Below are 18,134 nucleotides of genomic sequence, written 5' to 3'. Positions count from 1 at the left end.
CATATATAACTATCAGCAGCTTCGAGAGCCTAAATTGTGTTCATATGGGAACACATGCACACTATTGAGTCCTCAACAATCTTCTTCATTGTAGTCTTATTTCCCTTTGGAGTTGGGGTAGCCCTCTTGCATGTTTTAGCTGACTCATCATGGAATACCAGCTACAGTCAAACTGGTTCGGTCAATTCTTGAAATTTGATACCAACATCTGATTTAGAAAGGGAGTAAATTGGCATTTACAATTGGAGACTGTAAATGTCACTTCTTTAACTTTTAATCTGATTCAGGTAGAATTGTACCCTGCGTATATCTTTGTTTATTATGTAAAACGGGGACCATTTCTCTCCTGTTACTCAAAAATGGATTGAGTTCTTGAATGAAAAGTTAAAACTAGGCTTATATTTTAACAGAGCATCCATTTAAAGGCTAGAGTTGTAAAAATTAAAAAGGTGATTGTCTTTTTTATGTCAGTTTTACATTGGACATAGTTAACTCCCTAGAAGAAGTCTGAAATCTCTGTGGCCTTTTGATATGCAATCACATTTAGTTCTGTTACCCAGCAACCCACCTTAGTTCTGGATCATGCATCTTGCTGCGTCTTCGTTATGATGTATATAAATATTGGCAGCTGAGTGGTTCCAAGACTTGTTCTAGAACATTGTCGAATTTTCTGTATCATGGGTCATTTGTTAATTTATGATTCATAGTATCATAAGTGGCTTGAAGATGTAATGAAATGTCTGCGATCCAGCGAAGGTGTTCCTGAGCTCCATTGGCACCTCGGAGGCTCCCGATTAATGCTGCCGTGGTCCCATCCTGCAGTGCTGGGTGTGAATGTCCCAGCACACATCCAGGGGGTGGGGGCTGCTGCTGCTGCTGGACTGGTGGAGTGATACATACATAGATAGATAGATAGATTGGTTACAAATACATTTCACATTGCCAAACAAGTAATTACTCTCAGCATTCATATTCCTATACCAACAAATTAACACAACCAAAAATGAGCTGTTATTGGTTGTTTGGCAATGTGAATATGCCTCTGTGGTATCATTTTCAAAATGTATAAATGACCACCCACGATTCCTTTTGCAACTTGTCTATACCCGCACTACCTGCACTACCTTCCCCCCTGTCCCTCTTTCACCTTGCCCCCCTTTGGGCATCAAGGACTCCTGCACTATTTTGAGAAATGTATTTGTAACCAATCTACAACCGAGGATGTGAATTAAAAACATCTTTCTGTAAATACAATACCGAATTTTTTGAATTTTTTGATTTTTTCAAAAGTGTTTTTCTTTGTGTATCAGACTTTGTTCCAACTGGGACCCCTATGTATGTAACACTTAATTACCCAGGTCCCAGTGCCGTTGGGTCAACCCTTTAAATATAACGGGACTGGTGGAGTGAGGCGCTGGAGCGTCTGGCCAGGAAGTCGTTACTGGCCCTGGTGGAGTGATTCTGACGCCGGAAGAGATTGGGCGACCTCAGCCCTCTAAGCAGAGGAGGGGCAACGCAGCCTGCAGAGGGCTTGACGGGCTGCCTGCATTGTGAAGAGCAGGCGCAGGGCAGCACGCTGATTGTGGCCACGACTAGAAGTGACTGGACCAGAGTGACCAGCAGCAGTGGAGAAGGATTTCCAGCTGTGACCAGGAGTGGAATCAGCAGCCTACAATAGATCAGTAGGTCCTGCTTACAGCTTGTGGGGTGCACTGCCTTGAGGAGTTAAACTGGGCCCTGGTTGACCAGGCCTGACTGTACAACACCTGCATGGGCCTGTGGGACTAAAGAGCACTGACTGCTGATTAGAGGGTGCCTGCTGTGCAGCCTACATTCCCTGTAGCGCTAGGCTCCACAGTATTAAGGACAGTAAGCAAGCAAATCCTTGCATCAATCTACATATCTGAAAGAGACCAATAGTGATAGATTCCTTACCTTAGAATATTCCCCAGGCGTCCAACTGGATCCGGAAAGTTTTCTGCTTAGCAGTATCCCTGCGCGTCGGTAGGTGGCGTCGTGCGGCTCCGCGTCCATCACTGGCTTTGTAAGCGCCAGATTGACATCCTGGAGACTACTTAGGCGCCACCTATGCGCGCTGACGGCAGTTCTTTCATTTTATGAGCCAAAAGCGCAGATCCGGATTGAACACGTACCTCGGTCAATTTTTGACCACTTTTTTGAGACTTTTGTGTCCTTCTCTCTTGGTGCACGTAAGGATGCCCGGCTTTAAGTCTTGTGGGTCGTGCCACCGTAATATGTTGGTGGCGTACCCCCATGATGTCTGCCTCTACTGCCTGGAGACCGACCATGACTGCCGTGCCATGGCCCTGACGGCCTTGCGGGAGCAGCGCCGGAAGTTGCTGGAGGTCCGGCACTCCTCTCACTGCAGCTCCGGGTCTAGGGGCCCTTCAGATTCTGGTAAGCGACGCCATTAGAAGTCGAAGAAGTGTGTTCGCTCTCCGACGTCCCCCCTCGGAGGCAGGTGAGGGGGACTGGGGCTCCGCCATGCTGCTCCTCCGGAGCCTGGGAGTCCCACGGCCTACCCGCTATACCAGAGTCCTTCAGCGACTCCCAAACAAATGCAAGAGTTTCTTGCTGCCATGGACTGCCTGTTTAGGCCTCGGGCTCCTGCCAGCGCGCCTGCGGTATCCGCGGTCCCGTGTCCAGATCCTGTTGGCCTGGCGGCACCGCCTCTGGCACCAGCCCCAGAACCACTGGATCCAGCGCCCTCTGCTCCGGCCCTGGCGCCACAAGGTGCAGCACAGCTGGCTCCGGTGCTGCCCTTGGCTCTGTCCTCAGTGCCGCCCCTGGCTTCGCCACAGGCGCCGCACTGGGTGCCGTTTATCCCGCCCCGGTTCTCAAACAATTTCATTCCGACCTGGGATCCACATTGGGATGCAGCTCCGGTTCGGCCCTGGCCAGCGCTGTTCCCGCCCTGCTCCTGGCGCAGCTGTCCCCCTCTCCGGCTCCTTCTACTCCAGAGCCGGATGAGGACTGGGACGGCTCCGAGCAACCCCTTGCGCGGCAGTGTGACTCAGAGCAGGATTGGGTGGATGACCTTCAAGATGCAGGTGAACTTGATGTGTCTTCTCACCCGGGGTTTGCTTTCCCTCTGCCTACTATGGAGGAGGGCGCTTCCTACACTATGGTGTGCGTCGATCTGCAGAGGCTCTCCATCTCCACCACCCTACTGTGACCCTTAAGACCAACCTCCTTACGGAGGTGCTCCAGACGGCATCTACATCTTTGGAACCGCTGCTCTTTCAATGAGGCCCTTACCGAAGTCCTCTTGGGCACTTGGTTGCGGCGGGCCTCGGGGGCACCAGTGGTTCAGAACGTTGCTAGGCCTCATCGCCCGGCGCCTGGTGATCCTGCCTTCTTAACCACTCACCCCACGCCTGAGAGCGTGGTCATTCAGGTCTCGACGTCGCAGAGTGCCTCTCCCACTGCTCCACCGGATAAGGACTCTAAGAAGCTGGACCAATATGGCCAGAGGTTGTTCTCCTCGGCCAGCTTGGGGTTGTGGTCAGTTAATACCGCCTTCTTATTGGGCTGTTACTCCCACGCCGTGTGGGATTCAGTAGCAGAGGTCTTGCCTCCGTGTTCTGAGGAGGTCCAAACTGTCCTTTCCCAAGCGATTGCGGAGGGCAAGGATGCGGCAAAGTTCGCCATCAGGTGTGGTCTGGACACGGCTGATTCCTTGGGCAGGGCGATATCCACGATTGTGGCATTGCGGCGCCATGCCTGGTTGCGGTCTTCCGGGTTCTTGCCCGGTGTCCAGGGCTAGCTCATGGACATGCCGTTTGATGGCTCCTGCCTCTTTGGCGACAAGGCTGACAGTGGTCTGGAGTGCTTTAAAGACTCCCCGGCCACGGCCAAGTCCTTGGGTCCTTCTACGAAGAGCCCTGCCACGCCTTGCTTTCGTTCCTTTCGTGGCCAGGGTAAAAGTACCCAAGCACGCTCCTCCACGAAGCCTGTGCAGAGCCTGCGGGTCTGGTAACCAGCGAGCGGGTCAGTCCACCTCCACCCCCGCTGCTTCCACCTCTAAGCCTTCCTAATCCGGGCTTCAGAGAGCACCCCACACCGGTGGGAGGCAGGGTCCGTCACCCCCTCCACTACTGGCTCGTAATCACATTGGACAAGTGGGTGCTGCAGATAATCTGCCAAGGTTACTCGCTCCCCTTTCTGTCCTCTCCTCCGGCCATGCCACCTCGGTACCACCGCATGTCAGGGGATCATTTGGCTCTTCTCCGTCAGGAAGTCACAACCCTCCTGGTCATGGGGGCCATCGAGTGCGTTCCAGGTCAGGAAGTAGGGAGTGGTTCCCACTACTGGTCCCCAAGAAGGAAAAGGGGGGCTTGCGCCCCATCTTGGACCACCGGGACGTCAATCGCTTCCTCCGGAAGTAGAAGTTCAAGATCCTGACTCTGGCTCAGGTCCTGAATGCCCTGGACCCTGGAGACTGGATGGTAGCGTTGGACTTGCAGGACGCTTATTTTCACATTCCTGTCCTGCCGGCCCATCGTCGTTACCTGCGGTTCATGAAAGGCCGGGAGCATTTTTAGTTTGTCGTGCTCCCCTTCGGCCTTACCAGCGCCCCTCGGGTGTTCACGAAAGTGATGGCGGTGGTCGTAGCTCGTCTGTGCAGGTCAGGTGGGTCAGCCTTCCCCTACCTAGACGACTGGCTGTTGAAGGCGGGCTCGCCCCAGGCAGTCATCTCCCGCCTCCAGACTACGGCCGACCTCCTGCATTTGCCGGTGTTCTCCATCAATGTGCCGGCGACGTATCTAAGTCCTTCTCAGTAGTTCCCCTTCATTGGAGCAGTTCGGGATCCAAGGCTGTTACGTTTTTATCCTCCCGAGCAGCGAGTCCGGGATATTCAGGCTATGATCCAGCTCTTTAAGCCTCTATCCCGGGTTTCAGTCAGGATGACAATCCGGCTTCTGGGCCTGATGGCCTCCTGCATCCTGCTGGTGACACATGCCAGATGGCACATGCGGGCTCTACAGTGGGACCTGAAGTTCCAGTGGGCACAGCATCAGGGCAACCTGATCACGTCCAGATCTTTGAGGGCGCTGCATGACGGTTGCAGTGGTGGCTCAGGAACTGCAATTGGGTCAGTGGCAGATCCCACTTCCTTCCCCTAACCGGAGCACACAGTGGTGACAGATGCGTCCCTCATGGGATGGGGAGGCCTCATGGGAGAGGCGGAGATCAGAGGCTTCTGGTCTCCGGCGGAGTCCCGGTTCCATATCAGCCTTCTGGAGCAGAGGGCGATCCGGCTTGCATTAAAGGCATTCCTTCCCTCTGTCCGGGAAGTGAAGTGCAGGTGTTCACGGACAACACCACCGCCATGTGGTATTGCAACAAACAGGGCGGGATGGGGTCCTGGATCCTATGTCAAGAGGCTCTACGCCTCTGGATATGGCTGGAACATCACGGCATTGCCTTGGTGGTTCAACACCTGGCAGGTTCTATGAACGCCAGTGCGGATGAACTCAGCTGCCGGTGCATGATGGATTACGAATGGCGTCTGAACTCTGACGTGGCGCAAGGTCTCTTTCAGCAGTGGGAAGAGCCTTGGTTAGATCTATTCCCACCTAAGAGAATGCGCAATGTCATCAGTTCTGCTCGTTGAAATTTCCAAGGCGGCACTAGCTCGGAGACGCTTTTTGTTGCGCCTATACCACTTCTGCCCAGAGTGCTGAAGAAGATCAGGAGTGACCGGGCCAAAGTCATTCTTGTGGCTCTGGACTGGGGTCGAAGAGTATGGTATCCTGAGCTACTCAGTATGAACATCGATCCCCCGATATGACTGCCTCTGCGGGAGGATCTACTTTTGCAGCAGCAGTGGACGATCCTCCACCCGAACCTGTCTAGCCTCCACCTCCATGCGTGGAGATTGAGCGGCGACAGTTGACAACTTTCGATCGTCCTCCCCAAGTCTGCGATGTCATTCTGGCAGCCAGCCGTCCCTCCACCAAAACGGTATACACCTGCAGGTGGAACAGATTTGTGGCATGGTGCGCAGCAAAGGCTGTGGATCCACCTTCTGCCCCCCTTTCTGAGGTTCTTCTGTTCCTTCTCTCTTTGGCCCAGCAGGGCTCTGCTCTGGGCACTATCAAAGGTTATCTTTCGGCCATCTCCGCCTTTCTACGGCTTCCAGATCAGCCTTCTCTTTTTAAATCTCCAGTTGTTATCCATTTTCTTAAGGGCATTACGCATACGTTTCCACCCATACCCTTCATAATGCCTCAGTGGGACTTGAATCTTCCCTTCACTTTTCTAATGTGCGCTCCCTTTGAGCCTTTTCATAACTGTCCCTTACGTCTTCTCACTCTAAAGGCGGCCTTCCTGGTTGTTATCAACTTTGCCAGAAGAGTGAGTGAGCTCCAGGCCCTTTCTTCCAAGCCTCCTTTCCTTTCTGTTCATCCGGACAAGGTGGTTTTAATGACCTGTCCTCCTTTCTTGCCAAAGGTTGTTACGCCCTTCCACATCGGGCAGACATCACATTTCCCGACTTCTTATCGCCTCCGCATCCTTCCAGGGAAGAGGAGAGGCTTCACCGTCTGGACCCAAAACATGCGCTTGCTTTCTATCTGCAGCGTACACAAGTTCCGGGTGGATGATCAGCTCTTTGTTGCCTAAGAGGGCGCCAAAAAAGGTCGGGCTGTGCACAAACGCACCATCTCCCAGGTGGGTAGTTCTGTGCATTAAAGCATGTTACTCCTTGGCCAAAATGAGCCTCCTGTGGGGCAGCGTGCCCATTCGACCAGGCCATGGGACGCGGTGTTCCCTTGCAGAACATTTGTCAGGCAGCTACGTGGGCCTCGCTGCACACGTTTACCAAGCACTACTGCCTTGACAGTCGGGGTCGGAGAGACTGCTTCTTCTGCCGTTCTGTGCTCCGTGACTTTTTGGTGTAATCTTGTTCGCAGACCCACCACCGGTTGGTATTGCTGGGTTATCTACTGTAAGGTAAGGACTCTTTCACTAACGTATCTCTTTCAGATGCACAAGTTACTACTTGTGTAACGATATATCTGTAAGAGACATTAGTTAGTAATAGATTCCTTTCTTCCCCACCCATCCTCCCTGTTCTGCGAACTGATTACTAGGGTTAAGGTCACTCCCTTTTTAGGGCCCTAGTTTTATGCACCAATGGTCAGTATCTTCCACTCCTCAGGTGGGAGAGGCAAGGTGAAGCACAACTCTCCTTCCCTGCCAACTGAATAATTAAAACAGTCCTCTGATAAAGCCTTACTGCTCGACCACACTAGCACAAATGGAGAGTAAGGTGCTATCTAACGTTACTTCTGCCTACCTTTGGGGTTCCACCGGACTCTGTGCTCACTATACCTCACTTTTGTATAGTGTATACAGATCCAGCTTCCTACACCTATCAGGCCTTCAACTAAACCCGGCGTAACCTCTGATATTTCCTCTGGCGACGCTCACCACCTTACCAAGGAATAGTCTCCCCAGTCTTGGTTTGCGGTGGGAGCTGGTTTATTTCCAATCAAATCAAGAGGCGGAAAGGACTACTTCCTACCTCAACCCCCCAAAATATCACTGTCCACACAAAAGAGAAGTAGGAGTGGAGGATGTAACAATATAATATTATGCAGGAGGCATGTGCTTTGTGCGAAAAAACTGCCTTCACTCCCAAATTGACATGCTTAATCATTGGGCTTGCTAATTAACACCCCCACGCAGACCAAGGCCTGGGGTGGAGCAAAGAGGAGGGGAAGACAATACAAACATACACATAACGGGATAAAAAGTAATAAATGTGCAGTTAGTGATTATTAAAACTAGCTTGTGTATATCCGCTGCTACGCTTTATTCGTGGATTACCCAGCCAGGATTAAAGGAGACAAGGATGATGGTGAAAAAGACTGTTAGTGACCATTCACCCCTCCTTACTGCATGTTCTTCAAGATGTTTTCAGCCGGTTTCCAAAAGCCCTCAACAGAAGGTCTACACGGCTTTCATTAGGACCTCTTGGTCCCTTTTTAAGACCCCTGCTGTCCTACCTTAATTCTGTAGGTTATTTTGGGAATTTCCCTTTTCATTCAGGGGATATGTAAAACACACTCCAGTGGTATTGGATTTCATCAGTATGTATGCTCCTAATGGCGTGGGAGTCAGTGCGGCTCCCTGTAGTCACACGTGTTCAAGGTGAGACTCCTGCCTTTGCACTGCTCTCCTTGCGCCGCGTAGCTAGCTTTCCTGAAACCTGGGTGTAAAAGTATCCCGCACGGATACTAAAATACTTCACTTGACTGTGGATCGGGTCATAGACACGCTTTCTTGAACACTCTACCTCTGTCCTTGATGGGCAGACTCGCAGTGTCTAAAATGGTGGTGCTACTCCGATGTCTATATGTTACAGAACTTACCATGCTCGATCCTAAGTCCTACTTTAACCGACTACAGTCTGCTCTCCTCTCATTATTATGGGCTGGCTGATGCAGCAGTGTGGCCTTACGTACACTTTCCCTGAGATACGAGGAGGGTGGCTTGGAGGTGCCCAGATTCAAGTTATATTATTAAGCAGCACACCTGCGGTGTGTGGTCAGGTGGTTTAACACTGGAGGTGACTAGGAGCAGCACTTACTAGCGGGTTGGCCCTGGTGGAGGGCTCGGGATTTGGCAGGGACCTACCATACATAGTACATCACAAGGCACACATTTGGCAATAGCATGTGGAAACAATACGTAAACATGCTCCATTTCATCGTGAACTTTAAAATGGATACTGGCTCTGGTCTGACAAATGATTAAGCATATGTCCTTTCCTGCGTGGCAGGTAGGCAAATGTGAGACATTGGAAGACTACCCCGGCGAATTCTTCCTTATGAATAAGCTTGCAACGCGTTTACAGTTGGACAAGGGCTCTACTTGCACTATGGTGGACTGGCTTACACTACCAGAGCAACTTGACCCACAATCTGGCTGTCCCGCAAACTACAGGTACTCTAGATATAATACTGCCCTATGGCGCAGGTCGCCACTTAATGAAACCACTCAACAGGTCAATGAGACAGGACCCGACTGGTCCATCGCCTAAAGCGCGGGCAGTGTGGGATACACACCTTGAGACCTCACTAACGGATAGCAAATGGACAAACGTAGCTGGGCTTAAACGTACAGTGTCATGTAATGCCCAGTTCAAATTGATTCTCTTTAATTTCCTTCATACAACCTATATGACAACAAAAATACTAGGAGTAAATCCCCTCTGACCCGACGATTGTCCACGCTGTGGTGCACATGGTGCAGGTTTTATACATTTAGCTTGGTGGTGCCCTGCAGTGCGGAGTTACTGGATGCAGGTGGTGTCAGAGTTGCATAGGATCCACACATCCATATCAGTGACACCCCACTGTCCTGCTTATTGGGCCACGTTAAAAGGCCAAAGAAGAGAAAGAGGGCCTATAGATTTTTGCAATTGGCCTTGGTTCTCGCTCAACGAAAGGTGACCATTACTTAGTTGGGATGGCGTTCCCCCACAGTAGATTGTCGACATTGAGAGGTTTTAGAATGGTCCTTGGCTGAAGAGGTGTGCAAATGAAATTGAATAACAGGAGGGAAAGTTGGCAGACGACTTGAGTGCTTGGAGAGAATTGAGTAGTACTGTCACTTTGCCCGATGTGAACAGACACATTGGAAGCACATACTACAGACAATAGTATGGACGGGAGCAAAGGTGAATTATGCAGTTTTGACAGTATGGTAGTTTACATATGTGATCGCAGCACAGTATGGTAGAGAGGGGCTGACACGTTGGGGTGCCCACACCTGGTTGAAAGTTAGAAATATCGATTCCTGAAAGAAAATGTCACCTTAGTACATTCCACCTGATCATTGCTATTCCATCATTGTAAAATGTAGTCAACTGGTTTATGAGAATAAAGGTTTGAGAAAAAAAAACATAAATATTGTATGGAATTGTATTAATCCATTCTACTTTAAAGTATTTGTGTTTACGTGCTATTCAAGTATTTAGGAGCTTACATTCACAAATATTTCATGTATTTTGTTGCGACAGGCTTACAAATATCTTCGTGAAGAAGTGAAAACATTTCAAGGGAAACCCATCAAGGTAAAACAGTTGTGGAAATCAAACCCTGCTTTACATTTTGTTTTATGAAAGTTCTAATATTTCTATACTGTGTTTGCTGCAGGCAAGGATAAAAGCAAAGGCAATAGCTATAAACACATTTTTGCCAAAGAATGGGTATAGACCGCTGGACGTGAACCTTTACTCTCAGCAGCGTTACACCACGTCATTTTATTTACCTCCAGTATACAGTCCACAACAGCAGTTTCCTCTGTACAGCCTAATTACCCCACAAACCTGGTCAACAGCACACAGTTATCTCGATCCTTCTTTGGTAAGTTTTAAACTTTTTAACTGTAGTTTCAATGTTTGTGAAGGAGTTTAACACTGGCATTCAACATGAAGTACCCTACCACTGATAGTCCTCCTTATATAGAGTTTACAGAGTGATGTCATAGCAGTTTGAATTGCAGTAGTGTGAAGTTAACAATCTATTACCTTATGTATTTTGGAACAGCTGGTTTGTATGCAATATTAACATTGTTTATATGTACAGCACACTTTCACACTTTGGTGCACATTGGCCCTGAATAACTGGTATTTGTTGTTACCAAATTCAATGGTACTTATTTTATTGCCCTGGGAAGTATGAAATGCTGAATTGGATCCTCTGAGATTTGAACCTGTGTGACCCTTCTGTCAAACTCCGAATTCTATAATTGAATGGGTTAGCCACTAAACCGCCACACCCAGCTGTAAATCTGAATTAGTTGTATTGCTCTGCACCTAAATGTGTTCGGTGTCTGTTTTGGTCCTTTGGTATAGATTGCACTCCTTTAAAGCCTTTTTATGGTAGATTACTTGTAGTAACCATCTTGGGACTTATTAGACTTCTATCTGACTGATTGTTGGAGGCTGGCTTAGTATATGGTACACACTTATTTCAGTGAAGCACCTTGCACTAATCCAGATGACTTACGGTGGTTTTAGTTGTCTTAGAACCTTAGAAAGCTCTGTAAGTGGTAGCTGTGGAGAGCAGCCTTCAGGCTTAGTCCAGAAGGAGTGTTAAGCAGCTTGTTTTACCAGATCTAATCATTTCGTATAGGTTAAACAAAAAAGAACCACACGGTGTAGTTATAAAAATGTCTCAATATTACAAAACACTCACTAACACATTGGTATATCTCCTACCCGGAGGTATTAACACAGATATACAAAAATACTTCAATTGCAAGAGGTTAGTAAGCACTATATACAAAGGTGTCCAGGGGTAATCCAAAACTTATAATAAGAAAGTGTATTCCGAACAGCAACCAAAGTCAGGATTTGGACCAGGAGGCTCAGGAGAGCTGGGGGACACAAGAGACCACCCAAGGTAAATACCCACGAACCCCATAGAGTCTGTGTGCAGAGTGGAAAAACACCTGCTTACTCATCATCAAAATAAATAAGCTTTATTCGAGATCACAAAGTGAGTCATAAAAGCTACAAAATAAATCACTACAATAGTTTAAGAATGACCAAAAATACAAGTTAAAACATTTACACAAAATTCATCCTTATTTAAAAATGAAAGCTTGAAATATTAAAAAATCTAACATGGTATCACATTAATATAATTACAATTTACAACTGTTTTCTACCACTAATGACAGTCAACAAAAAACGCGACATTACAAAGCACGTAAAAATGTCTGGTAGCATTTGCAAGTATGTATACGCCGGACGACAGTATCTGAAGCCCAGCTTTAATATCAAGGGTTTTATCAATTATCCAGTATTAGAGGTATCTTTCATAGATTCACATGCCTGAATCATTCCCCGTCATCGGGGTGAGATTCCTCAGTACATAAATAAAGTAATGTCACAAAGACATATATACATAGTAATGGGCCAGAGGCCTCTCATTAGTAACATATCCATGTCCTTTTGTGAAAAGGACCAAACTTTGGCAAAGAGCCAATCCGCTATCACCACCCTTTGGAACCTTCCTGGAAGGAGCTCTAGTCCCTCAGATTTTCTACCGCACGTCGTGCTAAGGGAGTCTCCACTGAGCTCTGCTCAGCTTTCCTTAGTTTCTGGATTTCCAGTACTTTTCTCTTCAGAAATTCTTCATTTGTGTGGGGTTTTCAGTTTGCTATGGCTGATACTCCTAAAAAAGGACTTTTTAGGTCCTGTGCCTCATGTGATAAAAAGAGACTTCATGTGGATGACCAGCACAAGGATTGTCTCTATTGCCTCTACCCGGACCACTCTTCAAAGGATTGCAAGGTATGCCGTACCTTTTCAACTAAGACCCTGAAGGACAGGGAGGGACGCCTTTTGATCTGGCTACAGAGACTGAAAGACAAAGACAAGGCAGTCTCTTCTGGTGAGAGTAAATGTTCCTTCTGGAATTCTCATTCCTCTCCTAAAAGACCTAGAGTGACATCCCCAGGTCCGTCTTCGGAGCCACCTCAAAAGATGCATAAAAAGTCTACAGAGGTTCATTCTAAGGTCTTGCCTGTGAAGGTTTCTCCTCAAGACTCTGCTTCCACCTTCAGGAAACCTTTCACAATTTCGTCAGCTTTGCCTGTGACTGCGTCAACGGCTACCATCTCCGCTTCTGTGGCGTCTTCTTCAATGTCCACGTCTACAACTTCCTCGTCGTCGACGGGTCGGTCCATTTCGTCGATAATTAAAATAAAGAAGTAGTCGACGTCTGTTAAGTCGCCGTCGACTAGCACATCCACGTCGACGAAGACTGCGTCATCGTTGTCGGCAAAGGCTCCATCGACGGCAAAACCATCACCGTCGACGAAGCCATCGTCGTGTCGCCAAGGTCGACGAAGCCATCGAGGACTAAGTCACCGTCGACGTGGCAACCGTCGACGACATCATCGTGGACGTCGTCGTCGACGATACCATCTGGATCAGTCGTCGACATCCTGCCGTCGACTACCACCCCGTCGACTGCTTTGACGACAACAGAACCTACCTTAAAAAGTGCGTATGTTCATATAAAAATTACCAAACGCACGCTGACACCGGCTTTAACTTCTCCAAGCAGAGTCCAGGCTTTCCCGCCTGCGCATCTCCTAGACGAGGATGACTCAGATGATGGCTCTATGTTCCGGATGGCTACCAGTCCATCCGAACTGAATGTAAAATACCACGAGAGCTCGGATTATGAGGAACAAGAACAGGAAGAGCAGGTAGATTACCAGGAGGAATACCAGCCTCCTCCTCAGCCTATGGTTTGTCTGCCTGCGTCTATAGTCACTGACCTTCAGTTTTTGATTGCGGATTATAAACAGAGGTTCCCATCTTCGCCTACTCCTCCACCACCTCCAGTGGTTTCTCCTCCACTTAGGCCTCGGCCTTCGCCTCTGATACTTCAGCCTGACCCTGCTCCCTCACATCCTCTGCCATCCTCAGATGTTAAAGAGGAGGAGCAACAACATGAAGAAGGAGAACTACAAGACTCACAATCGACACATGATGGTTGGGACGATTATGTCATTCCCTGTCCGGCATCTCCTGTGCCTACGCAAGCTGACTCTCCCCCTGAGGATATCGGGGGTTTCCATAATATTCTTGAAAGGGCAGCTTTGCGTTTCAAAATTCCTATGACCACTCATCAAGAAGACTGTCCCTTTATGATTTCAAGGAACCGTTCAAGAAGGCGGTCGGGTCCATCCCTATGATCGATTACATTTGGGATCAGGGGGTTAAGATCATGCAAAACCCTTCTTCCTTGCCCCCAGTGCTGCCTAGGCTGGACAAGAAATATAGGGCTCCGGACACGGCTCCAGCTTGCCTTACTGGCCATCCCAAACCGGACTCGGTTATCACTCAAGCAGCGCAGTGTAAATCAAGAAATCCCTCTGTTGCACTGACTGCTCCTCCGGATAAGGACGGAAGAAGACTGGATAATATTGGGAAGCGTTTCTCTTCTATGTCCGCATTAACAGTGCGCGCTTCCAACTTTTTGGCACTGTTAGGGCGTTATAACCGTCAAATGTGGGCTGATATTGCCCCATATTTAGGATTCTTACCAGAACAGGAAAAGGAGGAGGCTAGGAAGATTCTCTTGAAGGGTGAACGCTCAGCCTCAGAAATCATTGATTGTGCGATGGATATCGGAACGACGGGTTTTCGCCAACTGGCTGGGGCTGCGATGTTGCGACACCAAGGTTGGCTGAAAGCTACTGCTTTCTGTTCGGAAGTACTAACTAAGGTGCTTGACATGCCTTAAGACGGCCAACTTCTTTTCGGCGCTCACATCGATGAGGCGCTTCAAGGAATTAAAAAAGATACTGATACGGCGAGGGCATTGGGTACCCTCCAGTTTAAGAGTCCTTCTTTTCGTGGCTCAATAGGGAGAGGACAATCTTCTACGAGAGGAGATTTTCAAAGTTACCGTTCCTCTTGCTCCTCAAATTAGCAGTATCGGCCAAAATACCAACAGCGACAGCAGCAGCAAAAGTTGTCCTACACAATCTTCCTTTTGTGTTAAAGGAGGAAGACAGAAGGACACAACCAGAAGACAATGTCTTCTCTCTGTCACAGGTCTCCACTTCTTCTCTGCCATGCAGGATTGGAGGAAGAATCTTGTCTTTGCTGCACAATTGGAAAAAGATAACTACGGATCGATGGGTCCTTCAACTAGTTCAGTTCGGACACTCTCTGGAGTTCATAGAAACTCCACCTCAGACCCCTCCTCGTCCAATGCTCCACAAAAACGTACATCTTCTGCTATTGGAACTCTCACTAATGCTCCTGAAAGGTGCGATAGAAAGAGTCCCTTTTGGTCAGCGGGGCAAGGGGTTCTATTCCCGATTTTTCTTGATCCGAAAGAAGGAGAAAAATGGAGACCTATACTGGATTTAAGAAACCTAAACAAGTATCTCAAAAAACAATCATTTCGCATGGTGTCCATTCAGGAGGTGCTACAACACCTCAATGCGAACGACTTCATGATGTTTTTAGACCTTCAAGACGCCTATTTTCATGTGCCTATCCACCGGAATCACAAAAAATACCTCAGGTTCGCTGTGTCGGGCAGACACTACCAGTTTCGGGTGTTGCCCTTCGGCCTGAAATCAGCGCCACACATTTTCACAAAATGCCAGTCTCCAGTGGCTGCGTACCTCCGGCAGCAACATCACCAAGTCTACCCATACTTGGACGACTTGCTCGTCAAGGCGCCCTATTTTGCAGGCGTGACCAAGTCCTCCAACGCCTGTCTTCAGCTTTTCGACGACTTGGGCCTCACTCTCAATCGAGACAAATCCGTCCTTCAAACTTCCCAGCGTCTCACTTTCCTGGGCGCTGTCCTCGATACGGCCCAGAAGAAAGCATTTCCATCGCAGGAGCGTCAAACCAAGCTAACATCCTTAGCGGCCCGTATACAATCCAACGTTCCCTCATGGTGCGCCTTTACAAGTCTCTGCTTGGGATGATGTCTTCTTGCATCCTGTTAGTTCCGCACTGTCCCCTTCACATGCGCCCTCTTCAGGAAGCGCTGTCAACTGAATGGATCCAGTGTACGGGATCGTTCGACGATGTCATCAGTGTGACTCCTTCAATGATGAAAGCTCTTCAGTAGTGGATTCACCTGCAGAACCTTTTGCAAGGCTTGCCTTTTTTTGCTTCCAGTTTCTCCGCATATGGTAATAGATGCGTCCCTGGAAGGCTGGGGAGCGTTCCGCCAAGAACTAAAAATCAGCGGACTGTGGTCCCCTTCCGAGCGCCAACTGCACATAAACCTCGAGTTGCGAGCAGTTTACCTGGCTCTTCGAGCATTTCTTCCTCGGATCAAAAATTCCCCAGTGATTGTGCGCACGGACAATACCACTACAATGCACTATATAAACAAGCAAGGGGGGACCCGTTCTCAGACGTTGTCTCACGAAGCTCAGAAAACCTGGAATTGGTTGCTTCTTCACAACATTTCCCTTCGTGCAGAATACATCCCTGGAATGGACAATGTCCTCGCAGACTCACTGAGCAGACAGCGCTCCGTGTGCAACGAGTGGGAATTGGATCAATAGCTTCTCAGTCACAGTCACATCTTCTCCCAATGGGGCACGCCTCACCTGGACCTTTTGACAACCAGACAGAACGCCAAAAGCCAACACTACGCAAGCTGGCGTCCCCAGAAGGGGTCTCTAGGGAATGCATTTTCGATCGCATGGTTCAGTGTACGCATTTCCTCCATTTCCCCCGATTCCCAGGGTCCTCCGGAAGCTGAAGGCGTAACATTGCACCCTTATCTTGATAGCTCCAGCTTGGCCGTGCCAGCACTGGTTTATGGAGCTTTATCTCCTATCTCTGGAACCGCCGATCCCATTGAAGCCGTTCCCCTCTCTCCTCACAATGAACCAACTGCAAGTCCAGCATCCGGATCCAGCATCTCTCAAATTATCGGCTTGGCTCCTGCGTTCAGAGAAATCCAAAACTTAGACATCCCACCAGATTGCAGAGCTGTTTTGGCCCGAGCTCGAGCTGACAGTATCAACAAAACATATTCCCTGAAATAGAAGAGATTCTGCAAATCAAAGAAGGTGCATCCTCTTTCTTCGTCTCCTGCAAAGATTTTGCCTTACCTTCTACACTTGGCAAACTCGGGTCTGGCTCATGCTTCGATAAAAGTTCACCTGGCCGCAATATCTCGCTTCAGACATTCCTCTGCAGGTCCTTCCCTCTGGTCCAGTAGACTCCTAAAACAGTTTCTCAAAGGCTTGTTAAGAACGGTTAAGACTTTACCACCTACCTGGCAGCTTAACATTGTGCTTGCTCAACTGATGAAACATCCCTTTGAGCCAATTCACAAAGCAGATATTAAATATCTCTCCTGGAAAACGGCACTTCTACTGGCTCTTACCTCGACAAGAAGAGTGAGTGAACTCCAAGCGTTCTCAATTCAAGACCCTTTCCTACAATTCACACACGACCGAGTGATTCTAAGGACTAATCCTAAATTTATTCCTAAGGTTCCATCTACCTTTCATCTTAATGAGCCTATAGTCCTGCGCTCTTTCTCTCCGAATCCACAATCGGCAGCAGAGAGATCTCTCCACTCCCTTGATCTAAAACGCTGTCTTAAATTCTACATTCACAGAACCAGGACATTCCGAAAATCTAACCAACTCTTCATTGTGTTTAGTAGACCTAGGAAAGGTCTTCCCTTGACTAAGCAGAGTATTTCACGCTGGATCTCAGCGGCTATTACCTTCTGTCTTCAGCAGGCAGACCATCCTCTGCATTCCAAGGTTCGTGCTCATTCCACTAGAGCAGTCTCAACCTCCATGGCGCTCTTTGCTGGAGTGCCCATTACTGACATCTGCAGAGCAGCGACATGGAAGACGCCGCATAAGTTCACCAGGCACTATTGCTTGGATACTGAACTTATGAAAGATGCAGCAGTGGGACAAGCTGTGCTTCGTCATCTATTTCACTAGATGTGAACCTTCTCTTTCATCCAACCTTCCTACTGTATGCTTGCACATTTCTCTCTGATATTGCATGTTGGTACCTTAGTATTTCACATTTGATATGTTTTTATCTGGTGAGATTTTATGTTGTACCATTCGAAATGTGCTTGTCATTGCTTGCTACTCTGATTCAGGCATGTGAATCTATGAAAGATACCCCTAATACTGGATAAGGAATGTGTTACTTACCTGTAACTGCAGTTATCCAGTATTGGTATCTTTCATAGATTCATATGCAACCCACCCGCCTCCCCTAGAAGGGCTCACTTTAGCTCTCTCAGTGATATGCCTACTTAGCACTGTGCTTACGAAAATCTGAGGGACTAGAGCTCCTTCCAGGAAGGTTCAAGAGGGTGGTGATAGCTGATTGGCTCTTTGCCAAAGTTTGGTCCTTTTCTCAAAAGGAGATGGATATGTTACTAATGAGAGGCCCCATTACTATGTATATATGTCTTTGTGACATTACTTTATTTATGTACCGGGGACTCCCATCCAGACTACGGGGAATGATTCAGACATGTGAATCTATGAAAGATACCAATACTGGATAACTGCAGTTACAAGTAAATAGCGCATTCCTTTCTGTCTCA

General features: G+C 48.3%; 1 protein-coding gene across 1 annotated transcript in view; it reads left to right on the top strand.

Moving 5' to 3' along the window:
- The window catches only part of LOC147662826 (la-related protein 4B-like), a 317,319-nt gene that overhangs the window by 14,619 nt on the left and 284,566 nt on the right, over positions 1-18,134 (top strand). The window contains exons 3-4 of the mRNA XM_086950884.1: positions 10,055-10,108; positions 10,191-10,400. Of these exons, the coding sequence (XP_086807010.1) occupies positions 10,055-10,108; positions 10,191-10,400 (264 nt within the window). The remainder of the gene's footprint in view (positions 1-10,054; positions 10,109-10,190; positions 10,401-18,134) is intronic.

Source organism: Lissotriton vulgaris, unplaced genomic scaffold (assembly GCF_964263255.1).
Source record: "Lissotriton vulgaris unplaced genomic scaffold, aLisVul1.2 SCAFFOLD_1812, whole genome shotgun sequence".
NCBI classification, from domain to species: Eukaryota; Metazoa; Chordata; class Amphibia; order Caudata; family Salamandridae; genus Lissotriton; species Lissotriton vulgaris.
Note: the sequence above shows the minus strand (reverse complement) of the source record. Positions and strands in the feature narration are given on the sequence as shown.